At 42.3% G+C, this 14580-nt stretch overlaps 1 protein-coding gene across 1 annotated transcript in view; it reads left to right on the top strand.

Annotated features, from left to right (window-relative positions):
- rnf123 (ring finger protein 123) overlaps window positions 1-14580 on the top strand; it is a 207706-nt gene that overhangs the window by 54547 nt on the left and 138579 nt on the right. Inside the window, exons 30-33 of the mRNA XM_080727740.1 lie at window positions 971-1058; window positions 1758-1842; window positions 9558-9697; window positions 13498-13554. Of these exons, the coding sequence (XP_080583866.1) occupies window positions 971-1058; window positions 1758-1842; window positions 9558-9697; window positions 13498-13554 (370 nt within the window). The remainder of the gene's footprint in view (window positions 1-970; window positions 1059-1757; window positions 1843-9557; window positions 9698-13497; window positions 13555-14580) is intronic.

Below are 14580 nucleotides of genomic sequence, written 5' to 3'. Positions count from 1 at the left end.
GTCCGTTCGGAACCCCCCCCACCGCCCCGAAGTTCGAATCCTTAAAACAGGATTAGATTACAACCCTAATTCCTTGTTCGCTAATTTTACCGTTTGACCTAATGCTCTACTGAAATATTCTACATGTTTCATTAATGCAGGTCTTAGTGTTTGCTCGGCAGTGAAAAGCCTGTCCTAGATGAGTCAAAAGTGGAAGCATGCTGTGTCTGCCTCCTCCAGTGCTGTTGCACCGTCCTCCGGCTCTCTCAAGTGTTTCATTAATTTTTGTGACAGCACAGAGACACAGGCGGTGTAGAGACGAATATGAAAGCACAGCATGAGCCAGTATTCAAACCCTTATCTCTTGTATTTGTATAAACTGTGTTTAAATGCAAACTTAGAGGTTGGCTAACCCTCTCCCCCCAAAAAGCACCCTGCCCTCTCATTCTTGGATCCATTTGTTGTGAGATCAATAAAGAGATGGGTTCTTGAATGTACAATTCTCCGCGGACAATTGAGCAGATACTGAGAGGAAATGTAGCGTTTCTTGTTTCGTTCTCTCGTGTTCATTTTCTCCCTCAATTTAGTCATCACCCCCGTGCATCAGCCCCACCAACAGGGCACTGTGCGGGGAGTACACAAACACACGCTGATACACACGTGGAGCCACCAGCCGCCTCTTTTCACCAGACAGCGAGGAGTTTCATCAGAGGGTCATGTCATATCCTCCCCCAGCGCTCCCCGACCATCCAGTTGCTAGTGCAACGACGAGGACACACTGCCCTTCACACCTGCAACACTGGCAATTATGCACTGTGTGTTGGAGGAGCTGGAGGCACTGTGGAACAACCCTCTGCGCTTTTGTTCATGTGGGTTTTGTGTGTGTGTGTGTGTGTGTGTGTGTGTGTGTGTGTGTGTGTGTGTGTGTGTGTGTGTGTGTGTGTGTGTGTGTGTGTGTGTGTGTGTGTGTGTGTGTGTGTGTGTGTGTCAGACGGGTGGCTATGATGAGGAACTTGTTGGCGCCATATGAGCAGCGACCCTGGGCTCAGACCAACTGGATACTGGTCAGACTGTGGAGGGTGAGGACACGCACACACAGACACGCACACACACACACACACACACACGCACGCGCGCACACACACACACACACACGCACACACACACGCGCACACAGACTGATGAAGACCCGAAGGAGAGAGTAGCGACACAGGCAATAAATCACTGTGTTCCACTGCCTCAGGTAGGGCTAAAATGGTGACTAATGATTAATTGCAAATACTATTCAATGCAGGCATGACTTTTAATAAGAATAGACACACAACAATGTGCAGGCACACACACACACACACACACACACACACACACACACACACACACACACACCGCACACACACACTACAAAAATAAAAATATGTTACAAACAGATAGCAGCATATCATGCTTATAGTTAGCCTTGGTAAACCACCCGTTCGCATAATTCAATTTCCTTTTCATTCAGCTCAGCAGCCTGGAATCAAATGAAATGCAATTTCCGCGACCGGCTGGTTTACCGTGCTAGCTTATTGTCACATATCACAAAAAACACTACTACTTACTTAGGCCCATCGCTCCAAGTGGAGCATAGCCCATCGACGACTCTTCTCCATCCAACACGGCTTTGGGCTGTCCTTTCCGCCTCTCCCCATCACAAAAACACACACAACTACAAAGGCCTTTGCCTCTGTGATTTCCCTTGCGTTTCCAGCAATGACAGAGGCTTATGTGTTGTGTTCCAGGGTTGTGGTTTTGGCTACAGATACACCCGTCTGCCTCACCTGCTGAAAACCAAACCTGAAGACGCCAACCTGCCCAGCCTACAGAGTGGGTGGTCTCTTTCTAACTATAATTTGATTGCTGTTGCCAGGGTTCAATTTGCTGCGGGAGGGGATAGACTGATACGTTTGATATGTTGTCCCTATTTTGGGAACATTTGGAATTTCTATAAAATTCTTAATAGCATAAATAGCAGATGTCTAAGATCACAACACAACTTGTCAGGTTGTAGAGCAGCTTAAAAATATATATACTGGATATGCTGTATATACAAATCGAACCCTGGATGTTGCCTTTACATCTCTCTTTCTCTCTTGTGAATCTTTTTTTGTACTTTGTTTAGTCTTTTCTTACACTGTGGTAAGCTGTCTAGAAGTGTGTGCGTGTGCGTGTGCGTGTGTGTGTGTGTGTGTGTGTGTGTGTGTGTGTGTGTGTGTGTGTGTGTGTGTGTGTGTGCGCGTGCGTGCGTGTGTTAATCCGTTGCTGATCTCACAAACCACAGAACAGATCAGTGCCAAGAAAGTAAATCTCATAAAGCATATTTGTCACATAATTTGAATGTTTTTTTCATTTTTTTTTCACGTTTTGCGAATTCATAATCCCAGATCCACCGTCCCACCATATTTGGGCAAGACTGAAGTCGTCATTATGACATCAGACAATTCCCAAGGAGCCCATGCCGTTATTAAACCCTGTCTTGTTTCTTCGTCTCTCTCTTCCCGTCTCTCTGTCTCTCCCTCTCTCCGTCTCTCTGTTTCTCTCTTGTTATGCCATTATGCCATCATGTCTGAGTGTTTGATCATGGCTCTACTCTCGGTTTCCATGCTGACTTTCATTCATCTCCATGAATAACTTGAGGCCATGACCACCTGTCTACACCAGGCTTATCTCTCCTGCAGCACTCATCAAGGAGCCATTCTTTCTGTTAACTTTTATGTATTTACTTATTTTGCGTGCGTGCACCCACACTGAGTTGTGTGTGTTCAAATGCATGAAAGCAATACTTTCTTTTTTGTCTTTGTTTGCTTTAATGAAGTCATAATTAATATATCTTCCTGAGCAGCAAGTCAGTCAGGCTGTCAAGTCGGTTGCTCCAGGTGGCTGGTAAGACAGGCCCGCGTTTATTAATAGACAACAAAGACATTGATATCTCAATTTAGGACAAATGCACACCCCACCTGCTTTAAATAACTGGGACACACGTACACATTCTGTGTTTTCACTTGTTATCGTTGCTGTCGGGCAGGAACCTTGTATTTATTTTTTTTCCCAGAAGATTTCATCATACTACAGTGTCACTCAAGTGTAGCAACAATAACCAATTTACACAAGCATACAACACGTCGCATCGTGACACGTTTGTAGATCTATGTAGATCCACTATTCTTCTGCCTGTGGGTTTTATAAATATTGAACGAATGGAAATGATTAACGTGAGCTTGTGACTAAATAATAACTACATTGGATCTATTGGAGCCCAGGTTATTTATTTTTTTCATTTCCTGAAAAGTAACCGTTTTTGACATGCAAGGTCTCCGGTTTCCGCCTGACAGCGACGTTATACAATATGGGTTTCTGATCACAATCATTGATCACTGATCATTATGAGGACTCAGGTGCTTCTCAGTCTATTCGGAGATTTTGTTTAACCAAGAAAGAGTTGCGGGCACGATAATTCTTCCGTTACAGTACTTTTTTCTTGGTCATATGATCGTTGCATATAGTTTCAGATAATGAATTACCCTTCTTGATGTCGGAAGCAAAGGATATACATTTCACCTACTGTATAAAGTTCCAAACACAATACAGGCTTAAGTTGGTTGACACTGCTGCGTTTTTATTTTTTATTTTTTTGCGTTTTGGAAGAGGAGAGAGGAGAGAGAGCAAGGGACCCAGTGGCAACAGTTGCGAAAATCGGGAAAAAAACTACCCTGGTCCGAAAATCATTATGAAACGGGCGGTCAGTGTTTGACATAACATGAGGTTGATTTTTTTTATTTACGTGCTCCGAAATTCGCTCCTATATTTGTCTGAAAACCACACCAGTGTAAAAAGAACTTTATTGCACTAGCCATAATTCTATTTATTCAAATAATTTCATAACGCACAAACTAGCGATTCACACAATTAAATCACTCACTCCACAAGAATGGTGGGCAGTTAAACCTTGCATGAACTCATAATCTTGTTTTGAGCACGCCATTTGTTTCTCTGTTGTGACATATTGTGGCATATTCTACTTGTCTGTGCTCCCCTCCCATGCATGATAATTAACTTTAATTTGTTTGCCTTTCATTTGCATGCAATGCAGGGGATTTGTCAATTGCTAGTTTTCAAAGTAAGTTATCACAGTAGCCCCTCCCCTCCCCTTTTGTTTCTCATTTGTTTGTTGATTGATGGTGTTTATTATTATCTTGGTGGTAATGCTTACCATTTAGTAGAGACGTACAGTATGCAAAATACTTCCGTGCCCTGTGTGTGATTAGGGGATATCTTCTCATAATAGGTGCTCCCAGTGGAAGCTGAACCCCCTACCCTGCTAGTATTATTACCCACTTAAACCTCAGCATTCGCAGAAAATAGCAAAGATGTTTAATGCAGACTAGTATAGAGATATTTAATATACTAGTATGGAGCCCTGAGGGACTCTGCTCAACAGCGTATATGGGGTTCAAGGGGTCATGAGATAATGACCCTCCAGTTGCTGTGTTTTATCCCTGTAGAGTGTAGAGCCCCGCAGCCACCCCTCCTTCTAGCCAGTCCACTTATGTAACAGCTCCTGTTATTTGCATAGTGCTTAAGTAGTGATTTATTATAATTGGATAATGCAAATGCTGCTTCGGCAAGCACGAGCGCACGCACGCACGCACGCACGCACGCACGCACGCACGCACGCACGCACACACACACACACACACACGCACAGACTCTCAAACAAACAAAACCATAGTTTCCAGACCCCCAGAGAGAGAACAGAGGCCAAACTACTCTAATTATCTTTCACTAATGCCTCTCATGAAAAAGATCAATTTGTTTGTGTTTTTGCACGTGTTCGCATGTTTCCCTTTCATTATTTGTCCACGTGTGTACTGTGTACACATACTGTACATGTATTTCTTTCTCTTCATGTTTGTCTTCACCAGGCTAGGAGGTGAACACTTTGTGTGTGTGTGTGTGTGTGTGTGTGTGTGTGTGTGTGTGTGTGTGTGTGTGTGTGTGTGTGTGTGTGTGTGTGTGTGTGTGTGTGTGTGTGTGTGTGTGTGTGTGTGTGTGTGTGTGTGGAAAACGCGTGTTTCCTAAACCCACCAGGATTGAGTTAAGACCCGCCCGCGGAAACGCCCCTCTCAATAATCTTAAGTATTAAAGTGCGTATCAACGTTAGTGCTGCTCGCTCAAGTGCAAAGCAATACTGTACCTACGCCCTACCGATCCATTACAATAATACACGCAGCATAATACGGCCAAAGCCATATCCAAACTATAACAATTTAACTGATAATTAGTACGAGTTTTTATTTTGAGCACAGTAGTGATAAATTAATAGATTTCTCAGTACGTTTTTCTCATTATCAAAGTTACAAAGTTTTACCTTTTTTAAGCACAGTAAAAAGTAAGTTTCAAGTTTTTTATTTTGAGCACTGTAGTGGCAAATGAATAGCTGTGCATTGTGTAAATGCAGGCTTTTCTCAGTAGCCTACACGTTTTGTCTTCATGCCTTTACTAGGTCTGACTTTATCCACCCTCCATGTGTACGGCACGGATTTCAGCCACTCCTGGAAGTCCTTGCGTTTCCGCGAGGCGGGTCTTAACTCAATCCTGGTGGGTTTAGGAAACACGCGTGGAAAACGGACATGCCTTCATATTGAAGGAACCACAAAAAGGAAGTGAAAAGAAGTTTCAGGAATAACTGAGAAAATAATTATCACTTTACATTTTACCTATAACTCTTATGAATTAACGTTTAGGTCATGTGAACCGTCCTTATGCATGCCTGGGTGCGGAAGTTCTTTTACACTGATCTAGGTGTGCAAGCTATAGCTCTTGAACTGTGGGTTGTGCAGTCACTCTTTTGGGGGATTCCTTATGTAGGCCACACCCATTCCTCCTAACATGTGCTCTGGGAGCGCCCTTTTGTAGTGTGTTTTCATTTTGTCTTTGTGTTTGAAAAAAAAAAATAATAATTTATATTACTAGTTTACAGCTCAATTATGTTATTAGTTATGTACTCATTTTTGAGGGGGTTCCAATTGAACCCTTTACAAATCTATTAATAGGCTAGAGAGATCCACTGATAAAGTATGCCTTTTGACTCCTGTATGAACGTTCAGCTTTGTAACTAAATAAAAGAGAGGTAGCCCATTATTCAAACCGCCATTCTGCTTTACAAGGTTGTACAAAAGATTTTCAATTTAGTTAGCTGAAGAGCTCTCACTTCGCACAGACTGTCTTGTAGGCTACTTTGCAGTGTTGATATCTGATATGGGCTTGAAGCAGAATAACTTTTATTTGTAAATGCCTAAATAGACACAGAAGAGTACCAGCTTTGCTGACAGAACGCTCTACTTCTCATTGTTGGTCACTGGTACTTTTTGTGCATTTCATCAGTGAAACAGCATTAATTGCGTTTGCAGTTCCACCAGTTCGTTCGTTTGGCTTGAGCAGCGCAAGCTGCTGCTGCGAGCTCTGCTCTGCCTCTGATCTGAAAGCGAGACAGGCTGTGAGGGAGGGAGGGATCGCAGCGCAGGCAGAGTAGTATGAATAATACACGTTCCGGGGTTAGGGGTGGAAACCCGCCTCTCACAGTGTGTTTCCAAACGAACCATTGAACGTGCATTGTAAATGCCCGTGCTTTAACTGTGATATGCGCGAAACCCCGGTCATTTGAAGGAATTTATAAAACCCCCCCGGAAAGGCCGGACAGACCCCTAAAAGAGGACATGTCCAGGCAAAAGAGGACGTATGGTGGTCACCCTATTCTAGTACAAGGCCATATGTTGTGAGCTTAGGCATTTGCCCAGATGTCAGGAATGTCAGTGTTATTGGACCTGGCTGTTTGTACGCTCTCTCTCTTTCTCTCTCTCTCTCTCCATCTATCTCCTCACTCTCTCTCAAACCCCCCCCCCCCCCCCCCCCCCCGCCCCCCGCCAACACACACACACATACACACACTATCTCATATGTATACTTTGTATACCCTTTACTGGCCTGTTGGCTAGCACTTTAACCCCACTTTCCGGCTTGTATCGAGAAGTGAACTCCAGTGAAGGAGAAAGAGAGAGCAGGGAACTCTGTCCCTCTGGGATCTGTGAAGAAACAGGGGACAAGTAGGAGGGGAGACAAATATGGGAAAGACAAGGGGGGGATGATTACGCTTAATGAACACTTGACTCTGCGTTCCCTTGTCGCCTCCCTCCCGGAGAATGAAACACTGAGGAGTATTACCTCCACTGCTTCCAGCCCTCCACTCCTCTCCTCATTTTTCTGTCCTATCTTAACCCGGCTTGCTTAATTTGCATCTCCATTTTTCCTGTGCAGTCTTTCCTTGCTCACATGCTCTCTCCTTTAGTCTCGTATGTTCTCTGTCACTCGCCACCCACTCCGTCCTCCTTTCATCTTCCTTCCTCTTTTCATCTGTCACTATCTTATTCTCTCTCCCTGTCGCTCCTTTCCCGTCCTCTCCTTCTCTTGCGGTTTGTCCTCTCTTCCTTAAACTCTCTCTCTCTCTCTCTCTCTCTCTCTCTCTCTCTCTCTCTCTCTCTCCCCCTCTCCCTCATGCCTCTCGTTTATTTCTCCCTCTTGTTCAGCCATTTTTCTGATGCCAGTAATCTCTCCCCGTGGCTTCCCAGTAGACCCTACATTAAAGCACAGCCTCAGCAGCTCTTAATAATTACAGTCAAAGGTTAAAGCACTGTTTGCAGAGGTCCTGACCTGATTGTTCTTTTTCAGATTTATTGGGAGTAAGGGCTACGTGTTGACCTACTGCTTGTCAATGTGTCCCTACAGCCTAATCATTTCTATTTCCTTCTCTTTTTTTTGGTGTGGGGGGGAGTTGCATTATTCAGTTGTTTGCTTTCCCTGTCATCCTGCTCTTATTCAGCAACTCTCTTCTCTTCTCATTAAAATGTTCTGCCATTATTTACCCAGAATAGCCTGCACCTTTTATAAACCATTCCATCCATTATTTCTCTGCTGACCTCGCCTTAGCTCACCTCCCTTTAAATTGCTCTCGCTTCAAGCACCTTCGTGCCTTTTCTGCCCTCTGCTTTGTTCCCCATATTTGAGGGCATTAAGTGATGTACAAGCCTTTGGCTAGATAAGGGGTCATAATATAGCCTGCATTTCACAAGAAGAGTCACACACCCTTACCTATCTGTTACGCTGAAGAATGGATATCGCCATAATCATTTTATCAAGGCAATGCCCTCTGTCTTCTATCCCAGATAATTATATTCTAAAGTGATGGCTGTTGTCTCTAATCAAAATGAGGTTATCTGTGGTAGCTAATAATAAACAAACATGCTCAGTTCATGACGTAAGCAACTTGTCTAGTGCTGTGAATTACACGCCCAGTAGAATTGTTCTTAATGTTATGGGGTAGAAGGAAGGATTAGGTGAAGACAAGACAAGTATGTCTAGATTTGGAGTGTGCTAGAGCAGTGGTTCCCAAACCTTTTAGCTCAAGACCCAAAAGAGATATTAGTCGCTAGGGACCCAAACTAGTGAAAACAGCCGATCTACAAGTAGTCCAGGCGTTTCGGGCAGTATTTTGATGTAATCGTGCACTTTATGAAAGAAGCATGAAATTTGGCACACAGTTAGAACATGCCATATGGAACATTTTTGGCTATAGGGGCATCGCAGATTTGTCTTGGGAAACTTGTGGGAGCCAATTAAAGTTGGGCTCTCATAGACTTTACTATAGAGTAAAATAATACAAAAAATACATATGCTTTAAGTAGCATGTAAGGGGTCAAACTAGGTGTTTTTGGGGATTCTGAATCCAATGCAAAAATTTGTTTTGCAGGAAAAACATTCCTTGGGCTAAAAACGGACTCCATAAATCTATGGTTTAGTGATGAGTCATCACTTTTCAAAGTTTCACTTTTCACGTAAGTTTTACGTGCAAAACAAATGCTTGCATTGGATTCAGAATCCCGAATAACACCTAGTTTGACCCCTCACATGCTACTTAAAGCATATTTGTTTTTTGTATTTATTTGACTCTATAGTAAAGTCTATGAGAGCAACTTTGATTGGCTCCCACAAGTTTCCCAAGACAAATCTGCGATGCCCCTATAGCCAAAAATGTTCCATATGGCATGTTCTAACTGTGTGCCAAATTTCATGCTTCTTTCATAAAGTGCACGATGTTTGCCTGAAACGCTCGGACTAAAGCTCACAACGTGGCGCTACATTTGTATTCTAATTTATGGAATTTCTTAGATTTTTCTTTCATTTCTTCATGAAATTACTGAAAACAATAATTTAATTTAGTTTTTAATTCATAACATTTTGGGGAATGTCTATTGAAAATGTTTTGAAATAATAATGATTTAAAAAACAAACAAAAGGGACCCATAAAAATGTTTCCGCGACCCACAAATGGTTCCTGACACACTGTTTGGGAACCATTGTGCTAGAGGACATTTCTATGGCGTGGCTTCTAAGAGGCCAGCAGTCTAAGTATGTGTGTTCATGTCTCTGGAGCTAATCTTGGGAACTGTGGCCATTGACCTCTATATAACCTTATGTGATTGGTTCAGAGCCCTGTCCGTCGCTGCTGCTTCAGAGACACATGGCAGAACTTCTGAGTGTGGACAAAGAGATGGCGGCCTCCTTCCTCAACAGTGTCCTCAACCAACTCAACTGGGCCTTCTCTGAGTTCATAGGCATGATCCAGGAGGTAAGACATTGTACCTCTGAGCAAGGCACACTGTGAGCTGAGGGGTGACAGCAAGCTTTTGACCAGGGTATCTGTTTCTTTAATTAATTTCAACTCAGTTCCACTAACAGGTTTACTTTACCTGGCATTCCTAGGTGTCATTATAAGTGAAAAGGTTCACATGACCCTATACAGTAATGATGTTAATTATATCTGGAAATGATCTCTATTCATCCTGTACACTCCCAACAAAAAATAGTTTCTGATAACATCTAAATTATTAATTAATTTGACATTTACAATGTCGGTTTCAATGTTTTTTAACAGTATTCACGAGCTTCCATGCAGAGTCCGTCATGATGCAATGTCGCTAGTGATGATTTTCTCTGACAAATCGGTATTCTGCTGTGTTTTTATGTCACCTTATGGTCAGATCGCTTGGAACCTTGATGGAGGTTATACCAAAAAAGTACCAGTTATTTGGGTTTAATGGAAAAGTTGAGCTGGTGTCACGCAGTGAAAGAGCCATAACAGTCAACTGATGTACAGTACTTGAGTTGGCTTTTACCATTTTTGAATAGAGTTATAGTTAATTGAAATCAAGTTCAGTTTGTGCGTATTTTTTGTCTATTCATTTGTGTTTATCATTTTTATTAAGTAATTAGAAATGTAAGGAATGTATTTTATTTTTTATTTTTCCTTTTCTCTTTTTTAACACTTTTTGACAAAATATTGCCCAAAATTGGGCAATCAGTAATTGGTAGTCTAGGACTCTCCAAAATCAGGACCAGCATTGAACCTAAACATCTGTCATCAGTCAGGCTCTAGTCGGAGCTCCAGTGTTTCTTTCTCCAGTGTTACTTTTCTGACGGGTTGATATCCAGGATGACTGATTGGCTTGCTGTTTCTCTTCAGCGCCTGGCAGTCTGACAATCAGCTAGCTGCAGGGGAGCTGCCCATAAATCTGTCCTCAGACAGCTAATGGACACCACACAGGGTTTAAAGGGAAAGTCCATTTACCTCAGGCTAGTACAGTGAACTTGGACTGTCTAACTCTTGTAAAGGCTTAGGCTGATCTTGGTACATTGCGATGTAAGCAACACAGCTGCAGCTAGCTAATACAATTGGTGGTTGGACTGGATTTCGATTTATATACGTACAGTATGTGATCCTGCTAATTAACAATAATAGTCAGCAGTGTTGTCAGTACGTTGGCACAACCTTTGCAAGGTCAGCCCAGCCCTATAGATTGTTTTAAATCTTTAGATGGCATCAAACTCACCACTGGCACAAAGGTCGCCTAGCATTTTGTTCCTCCTTAAGTCTATAAAGTATCTACGGATAAATAACCGACTCCCTAAACTGGAGGTCAAGAACATAAAGAAACGTTTTATGAAGTCATCAGATAACACTTCTGTAGCGCAATGACTTTGAATTAGCCATTGACTTCGCGAGAGATTTGAGATATTATATCCGATTGAGTGTTATTTGAATGTTATGTAGGGCTTGCAGCTCTGAAGAAATTAATGTCATATCTTATTAAAGTCACCATGGGGACTAGTCATATTATCAGAAGACATTCCATTAGTCACAGCTCTACGATATTTTAGGTTGAACTTTCCCTTTAAACAAAGGCCTAATTTCAAGCCATCGGATTAGTCAGCAGATTTATTTCTTTTACTTTTTAAATATATATTGAATTTGGATGGTATTGTCTCCTGAGCTTAACCTAACCAAAATCCAATCAATGTCTCATTGAGATGGTAATAAAGTATTCAATATTGAATCTTGATCTTTTGGGTCAAAATATATATATATATATTTTCATCTACAGCTAATTTACTTTTAGACTCCAGTAGTGTATTATTAACCTTCTAGAAGAAGCTATTGAACCGACACAATCTTCTGTGCTGGCTCAAAAGTTTAGCTTAGTTTCGAAAGGCAGAGTTCTTGCGCTGTGGGTTGCTTCAGCACCGAAGCAGTTCTCTTTTGTTTAACTTTCTTTCCTTTTCTTGATGTGATTTATTTAAACTCATTCAATGCTTGGCTTGCTATAGCTGCTGCTGCAGCTATTGCTAACTTGCCACAAGACACTAGTCTAGCATTTCATATTATATCTTTATATATGCTGTTTATTCACTCGAAACCTTGTACAGTATACTCTAGTCTAGATTGATTTCTTCAATACCATACATCATGGATTTGTGCACCAAATTCTGTTAAGTAAGGGATAAATACTGGCTCCGCGGGGGTTGTCCATATATAACATTCCGACGGACTGATAACTCCCTGAGGCGCTAGCCGAGGGGAGTTCAAAGGGATGTTATATATGGACAACCCCCAAGGAGCCAGTATTTATCCCGCTTATTACCCGGCTACTAAATCAAATTAATAATTTGACTCAAAACTAAAAACAAAACAGTATTTCCTTGTTTACAGATGGCTGGAAGTGTTCCACAAGTGTTGCGCTGGGCGTCCCCCTAGCGCGACACGGTCGCCTTGGAAAACAAGGAAGTGCTGATTAGATAGAATCCATTTTCTGATACTACGTTGTCTATTTCTCGCTTAAAATATTTTTAAAAACATTCTTGAGAGCAACGTTTAGTTCTAAATGTCGCTGTGTGGTTGTTTACATGGCTGACATGTTGGATACAGCACAAGATTCATGCAGTGCAGCTTGACTGCAGCAGGTGCTCTGAGTCTTTGATTAGGCAGCAGTCTGTTATAGAGCGGAGCGGTCTGTTATCCAGAAATAACAGACCGCTGATTTCAGCAACTGACCAATCAGAATCAAGCATTCAAACAAGCCGGGTAATAATGATTTATATCACCCTTATTTCACTTGTGCATTCAGTCTATTTCGCACCATGTCCATTATAGTATAGAGAAGAGACCACTAAACTAAACATCTAACATATAATTTTCCGAATGTCTGTCTGTCTGAGTGAGTGAGTGAGTGTCTGTCTGTCTGAGTGAGTGTCTGTCTGTCACAGCGTTTCTCCTCAGTGGCTGGAGCAATTGATCTGAACTCGCATCACCATTAACATATGAACACACCTGACATAACTGTGAAGCCCGTTTGTCACTTTCACAAATCATATGCTGTATATTAGCATTTTGATGGTGTATCTATATCTATTCTGCATCTAGCATGAGGCATATCTATTCTGCATCTAGCATGAGGCAACATGTTTAACCAGCTCTGTGTGTGTGTGTGTGTGTGTGTGTGTGTGTGTGTGTGTGTGTGTGTGTGTGTGTGTGTGTGTGTGTGTGTGTGTGTGTGTGTGTGTGTGTGTGTGTGTGTGTGTGTGTGTGTGTGTGTGTGTGTGTGTGCAGGCGGGTGGGCGGGTGGGGGGGCGGGGGGGTTGTCTGGCCCTGTTACAGATGTTGTCCAAAAATCATGCAGATCGGTACACAGTATCTCTATAGCCATTAAACAAAACAGGTATTTCTTACATTGATGCTCCTACATATTATCATGCAAGCACCAGTTAAAGTTACTTTCCATCCTCATATACTGTGTGCACAGTGCACATCCCATAACCCACACACTGCACATCATTTCGGAGCTCATATCTTTTAACGGGTAAGGGCTAGTATTCCAAAAGATATGAAAAAGCACATCACCACAACATTTAATTTAAACCTTTTTCCCTCTCACTACTTAAACAAACACATATTTAAAGTAATAGTAGCAGCATTTTAAAACATTTTGCCATGGACCACCTGTAATTATGCCATGGACCAATAGTGGTCCATGTACCACAAGTTGAGAAACAGTGCTCTAAGAAAGGTGCCTTTTCCTCCCTGTCCGCCAACAGATTCAGCAGGCTGCAGAGCGTCCAGAGAGGAACTTTGTGGACACACGCCAGCTTAAGGTAGAGTGTCCAGAGTGGTCCTGAAAAAATTTTATGTCTAGGACCCCCACATTAAAGGAGTAGTTCACCCCCAAAATGACTTTTTTTCTATTGATTACCCATGCCATGGAGAGTAGAGTTCAATAATATTTTTTGGTTTTTGTCACATTCCTAAGACAAAAATTTGATTCGAGTAAATTTACCCCCATTGATTCCGGATGGGGACCCGTTTCGAAACGGGTCCCCATCCGGAACGAATGGGGTTAAATTTATTGTTATCACATTTTTGAAAAGAAAAGAAAAATTCTCATTTAAAAAACAAAGTCCTCCTAACTCCTACTGTACCAGGAGAGAGGGAGGGTCCTCTAAAATGCAGACCACACAGGAGGAAAATTTGCATTCTGTTTTTTACTGTGAAAAATAATAATATCTCTGCACTGGATTATTGTGACCGGCAAATTTTTCTCCCCGACACTAGAAGACCCCTGTGCGTCTTTTAACACCACACAGATGATCGTGGCGAAGTATAATATTCTCAAAACTAAACCTCTTGCATAAACATAAATGTTGCTTTTCACAAATTTGTTTGGGAATCAATTATTACCCATACCTTTGTGCCATGTGTACATGGTAGAACACTTTTACCATCTGTATTTTTATCTTGCGTTTCTTTTCTGTTTTTCTTTCCACATGCTGACCTCATCTATCTATAAATGCGAGAAGTCTCTGCGTGTCTGTAATCCGCGTATCTCGAGAACCGTTCGTCCCACCGGCTTCAGATTCGGCACGCGCGTTCCCCGCCGCGGCGCGGAGTGCAGTGCCGGGTCTCGACCCGACCCGACGCGCGATTTTCCAGAACCGGCGCGAAACGTTCGGAATCTCCTTATGCGGGGTTGATTGTTGACATCAGGCTGTTCCGGAGGAAATCGGCGAAAGCTCTGACTCATTGTGACATCACTTCATAAAAGGCTCTGACATCACGTACGCCACATGAGTCAACAAAAAATCTCTGTGATTGTGTATGCATGTATGTAATCCGCGTATCTC

Source organism: Nannobrachium achirus (genome assembly GCF_963921795.1).
Source record: "Nannobrachium achirus genome assembly, chromosome: 6".
Taxonomy (NCBI): domain Eukaryota; kingdom Metazoa; phylum Chordata; class Actinopteri; order Myctophiformes; family Myctophidae; genus Nannobrachium; species Nannobrachium achirus.
This window is presented reverse-complemented; position numbering and strand designations above follow the sequence as displayed.